At 44.7% G+C, this 6,363-nt stretch overlaps 1 protein-coding gene across 8 annotated transcripts in view; it reads right to left on the reverse strand.

Moving 5' to 3' along the window:
• Positions 1 to 1,739: 1,739 nt before the first annotated feature.
• Positions 1,740 to 6,363, reverse strand: part of LOC308146453 (NACHT, LRR and PYD domains-containing protein 12-like) — a 24,264-nt gene continuing 19,640 nt past the window's right edge. For 5 of the 8 annotated variants that reach the window (XM_080518270.1, XM_080518269.1, XM_080518273.1 and 2 more), the window contains 5 exons: positions 6,304 to 6,363; positions 5,859 to 6,041; positions 3,505 to 3,687; positions 3,043 to 3,216; positions 1,740 to 2,729 (listed from right to left, as the gene is read on the reverse strand). The exon at positions 6,304 to 6,363 is cut by the window's right edge and continues 108 nt beyond it. In XM_080518270.1, the coding sequence (XP_080374396.1) occupies positions 2,720 to 2,729; positions 3,043 to 3,216; positions 3,505 to 3,687; positions 5,859 to 6,041; positions 6,304 to 6,363 (610 nt within the window). In that variant the 3' untranslated portion in view covers positions 1,740 to 2,719. The remainder of the gene's footprint in view (positions 2,730 to 3,042; positions 3,217 to 3,504; positions 3,688 to 5,858; positions 6,042 to 6,303) is intronic. The other 3 variants (XM_080518274.1, XM_080518271.1, XM_080518268.1) reach the window with 2 other exon arrangements.

Genomic DNA, 6,363 nt, shown 5'->3' on the forward strand with positions numbered 1-6,363 from the left:
TGTGCAAATATACTTCAGTAAAACTAGGTCACTATGCATGATATATTAATATATATATATATATATATATGTATATATATATATATATATATACATATATATATATATATATATATATATATATATATATATATATATATATATATATATATATATATATATATATATATATATATATATATATATAATTCCCCTATCGCCCTCCGCGGGCGGTCACCTGTTGTTCCAGGGATCTGCTGTAGTTACTCCTCCAGGCTGGATAGCTCATGTGACAAGGCAGAGCACTGGTACATGGGAGACCTGGGTTCGATTCCCACTTGGGGCGAGATCCTTCGCGCTACTGCCTACCTCATAGGCATACCATGATGAGTGAAAATGAAAGCAATGAGTTGTCTGCATCAGGTGCTGGGGAACCAGAGCACATTGATGAGAAATGGGCTACTTGAACAAAGCACAGATGGGCAAGTTATCTTTATATATATATATATATTGGGACATGATCATATAAGTTTCAGGGTTATTCAGACACCGGGACAAACAATCTAGGTTTTAACGACAGCTGCACCGGGAGGGAAGCCTCGCTGGCAGCAGTTAGCAACAAGTTGCTAGTCCTTTTCATTTGATTACGGTAACAAGTCTAACCTTCTCTGTTGATATCCACGGAAAAATAGCGGCAGGTAGGAGGAGCAGCAAGGATCGTCAAAGACAGAGCCGACACCGTGATTGGTTCTGATGACGCCGCCCAGCTCCATGATTGGTCGTTGAAGACGCCGTCTCCTGATTGGTTAATCAAAAGATGATCCGGGACTGCAATTTGCTCGTGGGGACATTTGATTAGAAGTTGAAAGATAGAGCAGGCATCGTGATTGGTTTTGATAAGATGATGCTGCAAATGCAATTGGCCTCGGCGGAACTTTTTTCTACCGTATGTCGCGTAGCGGAACCTTTCATAATGTCTGGACTATCAGCTGCTACTTTTTTCACACTCTTTAAACTCAGCGGCTTAAACAAAGATGCTAATTTATGGATTTTAAAAGGTAAACGAGCTTCATGTCAAAGATAATGGTTGATGCGTTTAGGTGCATCATGTAACTCTGAACTCCGTGGCTGAACTCCAGGCTGACCAATCCTCTCCTCACAATCACAACCAGCAAATACTTTATGACCAGAGATGAAACCCTCAGTGTTTGTGTATTTTTGCAGTAATTCACTTGCCCTCCCTCCCTCCCTCTCTTTCCCACCATGGAAGCAGTGTTTAAAACTTGTTTATTTTTAAAAAAGAAGAAGAAAAAACCTGCAATCCCACAGTGAAATTCATGCCCTGTTACAATGTGGACACATGTACTGATAGACAAGTATTTGTACTGCATATGTACAAATATATATATTCTTTTTAAATCTAGTGGGTGCAGCTTATGTTCATTTATTAAAAATAGTGTACACTGTCTGTGGTCCATATTGACATGATCATTGACAAAATCAACATGTTTCACAATTACACACTTAAATCACGCAGTACGTTATATTACTGTATATTACTGTACAGGCAGAACATTTCCTAAAAATTCAAATCAATTAGTTTCCAGCAAACTGCACCATGATCCTGTCCTGTCAATTCCTACATGACCCAGGTTCCTCCATGTCAGTTTTCAAATGGACTCACTGCAGCTTTTTTCACAATCACACTAAAATCACACTGAATTGAAATATTGTTGTCAAGGCAGATTTTTAAAAACTCCCTAAAAAATGTAATTGTTTTCAATAAACTGCACCACATTCTTGTTCTACATGATCCCAGGTTCCTCTGGGTCAGTTTTCAAATGGACTCACTGCAGCTTTTTTCACAATTACATACTTAAATTACACCCAATACATGTAATGCTGTACAGGCTGATAAAAAAACATCTGTACGCCACTGAAAATAATGTTTTGGTCCATATTGAGACAGAGACTGACGGCAGGTCACCAAGAGGAGGACCAACACTTCAAGCTGCTCCAGGCTCAGAGGCTCAGTGTGTTTTGTTGAGCTGCTGCTGCCCCCTGTTGACCGCTGTGTGATGGTGCAGATCACTCAGTGTGACCAACACACAGCGAGGATTCATTTCACTTTCAAGACACAATGAGACGTGACTGGAACACCAACGGTCTCTGTCCATGCTCTGTCCACTCTCTGTGCTGTGGACACGTCCTCAGGTGATGGAGGTGAAGGTGGAGAACAGCTTGATGGAGTGTTGACCAGCTCCTGCTCCACTTTACACAAGCTGGAAAACTCCCACACACACCAGGTCCCTCTTTGAAGGTTCCAGAGTCTCATTGTCCTCTGAAGGACACTTGTTAAGGTCCAACATGAAGGAACGGGATTCAAACCTCAACAAAGAATTTAGACAAACAACAAAACATCTCTACAGCTTCCAATGAACCAACACATGAATAGGAGGAGGAGGAAGAGCAGGAGGAAGAGGAGGAGCAGGAGGAGGAGGAGGAGGAGGAACCCTGGTTCGATGCTGGACTCTCTCAGCTTTTCACACTGCACCACTGACACTCAGCAGATCTTCTGGTGGTTCCTGTGTCGCTCACTGCTGGATGAAGCTCTGCTGTCCTCAGTGGACCTTCAGGACACACAGCGTCCTCTCTGCTGTCCTCAGTGGACCTTCAGGACACACAGCGTCCTCTCTGCTGTCCTCAGTGGACCTTCAGGACACACAGCATCCTCTCTGCTCTACCCCCACCTGCAAAGAGAAGAGAAGAGAGGTCAGAGGTCAGAGGACATGAGGACAGTCTCTGAGGAGCAGCAGGACTTCAGTCCTGTCCACAGCAGCAGCTCAGAGCTCATGAAGGACCACCACTGTCAGACCAACACAACCAGCCTGTGGCTCCTCTGATTGGCTGACTGTGTCCTCGGCTGTCCAATCCTGAAGCTGCTCAGCGTTGTCCTCTCACAGCCTCACTGAGACGTCCAACACTGGATCTTTGTTCTCACACTAACTGTGTTTAGTAGAAACCTGCTGGAAGCAGCAGGGACTCACTCCAACATCTACTGACCAGAGAGTCTGTAGGCTGCAGTGTGGACTCTTCTGAAGACCAACCAGCTGCTCCACATCTGGATCCTGAAGGTTGTTGTAACGCAGGTTGAGCAATTTCAGGTGGGAGGGGTTGGACTTCAGAGCTGAGGCCAGAGAAGAACAGCTGATCTTTGACAAACTGCAGTTAAACATCCTGAATAAAGAGAGAAAGCATGAGAATGAATGAGGAGAACCAATCAGATGTGTTGATGGAGAAATGAGCAGCTCCTCATTACTGAGTCCTGATCAATGAGCTGTTCTGTTGTTGTGGCTCTTCATCATCACACTCATCATCCTCATGTCAGCACAACCTTCACACTCCTCCTCATGTCCACACACATCAGTAAGAACCTGCTGAGCTCAGTCCATCTCTCACTGCAGGACCAGAGTCTCACATCACTAACATTCCTCCTTCTACAACAGTAACAGACAGTCAACTGACCTCAGAGTCTCCAGACTACAGAGTGGACTCTCCAGAAAACCACACAGCTGCTCAACTCCTGAATCCTGCAGCTGGTTCCCACCCAGGTCCAGATGTTTCAGATGTTTCAGGAGGGAGGGGTTGGACTTCAGAGCTGAGGCCACAGAAGAACAGCTGATCTCTGACAACCTGCAGTAATTCAACCTGAATAAAGAGAGAAAGAAGTGAGATTAGAGGACAAAGTGTGATGTTGAAGTCATTGAGAGTGAAGAAGGTTCAGACTGGAAGAGTTTAGAAATGTAAAGTCTAAACAGCTGAAGGACCAGGAGGAGAAGAGTCTCATCAACATGCTGATCACTAACATGCTGCAGAGCTCAGTCCACCTCTGTCCTCCAACATCTGGACCAGGGCACACACACACACACACACACACACACACAGTGTTGTGATTGGTCAGACTGAAGCCAAAAGGGGGCGGGGTTAATGCTGTGCACCTGCAGACCACAGAGAGGAGAGTCGGAGGAGTAAAGGTGAAAAAAGAGATCAGTTCTATTGGAGATGGATTTTATTGCCCCTGGAAGTCAGAGCAAGTGGCAGAAGAGCTGCTTTGGACTTTTGATGAGTTTCACTGGAAGATTGATGAATTAGTGGACAAAAGTACGTCTGAAGTCTCTGGCAGCTCGACTGTAAGTCCTGTGAATTTAAGTGACTGTTATTCCACAGTAGAAAAAAGGCTTCAGAGGTTTTTATAAAGGTAAAAGGTTGAAGGTATTGACTGGATAGTTTTTCATTATTTAGGTGTTTGTTGGGTTGTTTAGTTTGATATAAATTCATTCTAAAATAGTTGTTTAACTACACAGTTCATTTACAAAAAGCCTTTAATTTATAGTGTGTCATTTACTGTAATTAAATATTTGTTTGCTTTTTAAAGCTCCTTTAAATAACTGTGTGAATATTTCTCATGGTCTTCTAATAAGAAGGGTCATTTGAGTGTCGCCCCCTACTGGTAAACCTTGGTGGTAACTAGCTGCTCACCAACCCGACCCCCCCAGCCTTTAAGTCACAGCTCCTCTAATTCAATTCAGACCAATAATACTTTAGAGAGCTGGGCTGCTACATGAGCTGGAATGAGCAGCTGATCATATTCAGAAGAGACTGATCACACTGATCCTTGTTGTTCATTTCTTCTTCTGAAGAAGGTTGGAGCCCCGAGGAAGTGAAAGAAGAAGGAGCTTATTATTGTCACTGATGTGATCTTTGTTCTTCTGGAGAGCTGAATTGATGTGACAGCAAACAGAAGCAGTGTCCAGTGGGAGGACAAGTCAACAGCCAAGCTTACTGGACATCAAGACAACAAGTCCAGTTTGTGTAAAGGAGAACAAAACGCTGCAGCAATTTAAAGTGTATTTAAAAGATGTTAATAGGACTAAATTACAGTTCAGGGTGAAAACAATGAAATAAATAAGTCCACTGTGATTAAAACTAGACACTCCTATAGATATATTTGATCTTCCTGTGTCTCACATAGAGTCTAAAAGGTTCAAACAGAGTTGGACTTTCCAGGCAGCAGCAATAGTGTGTTACTCTAAAAGGCCAGCAGGGGGCGCATTGTGACTGAAGGCAGTGGAGCCCCCAGGCGGAGTCCTGTACGTACTGCACCTACAATTTATTTGAAGGTGTGAACATTTATTTTGAAGGGGTGTTTGCTTTTGTCTCTTCCTGGTGAGCCGTCAGCAGAATGTGTTGCTGGGCTGTTTTCCTCTGTGTTTCTGTACACACCCCCGGGGCTCGCCAACCACCATCTTCTCTGTGCACAGAACGGAAAATCCCCCCCCGGCGCTCATAACGCAGACGCTGGGGGGAGGGGGGGTCTGTGTGTACTATGGTATTGAATCCTGGCGGCGCCACTGATTGGAGGAGCCTCAAAGCTGCACAGAGGCAGCTGCATATTAAATCCTGCAGCCGAGACAAACGCCAGCTCAACCTGTCTGCCTCTTTGTTTCCTGCTACAGGATTTAATGTCACCCTCCATGACACACACTGGGTCAGGGGGGCAACAATGGCAGAGTGAGTGAGAGTTTGGAGCTCCAGCTGGGAGATCAGTGACTCTTCATCCAGGAGAGATCAGCCTGCTTTGAAAGCTGAAGGTGAACATGGAGCCTGTCAGAGCTGGACAGTGAATTGTCCAGTGCAGCACCTTGTTCTTCTACTAAGCTTTGAAATGTTGAGCTCCACACGGCTCTGCCACAGTCACAGGACTAAAGTCTCAGTTTCTCATGGAGATCCTCAGTGTGGATCATCTCATATCAGCCTGATGTCTGACCTTTAGTGGAACACAACTTTCACTGCACACAAACTCAAACATGGAGTCTTACTCTAGAGTCTCCAGACGACAGAGTGGACTCTCCAGAAAACCACACAGCTGCTCAACTCCTGAATCCTGCAGCTGGTTCCCACCCAGGTCCAGATGTTTCAGATGTTTCAGGAGGGAGGGGTTGGACTTCAGAGCTGAGGCCACAGAAGAACAGCTGATCTCTGACAACCTGCAGTTAATCAACCTGAATAAAGAGAGAAAGAAGTGAGATTAGAGGACAAAGTGTGATGTTGAAGTCATTGAGAGTGAAGAAGGTTCAGACTGGAAGTGTTTAGAAATGTAAAGTCTAAACAGCTGAAGGACCAGGAGGAGAAGAGTCTCATCAACATGCTGATCACTAACATGCTGCAGAGCTCAGTCCACCTCTGTCCTCCAACATCTGGATCCTCCTCAACTCCTCTCAGTGGTTTGACTTAACAGATTCTCCCTCCAGACAGTGAACTGACCTCAGAGTCTCCAGGTTACAGTTTGGACTCTCCAGTCCAGCACACAGAAACTTCACTGAT

The sequence above is a fragment of the Blennius ocellaris genome, assembly GCF_963422515.1.
Source record: "Blennius ocellaris genome assembly, chromosome: 22".
Classification (NCBI taxonomy): Eukaryota; Metazoa; Chordata; class Actinopteri; order Blenniiformes; family Blenniidae; genus Blennius; species Blennius ocellaris.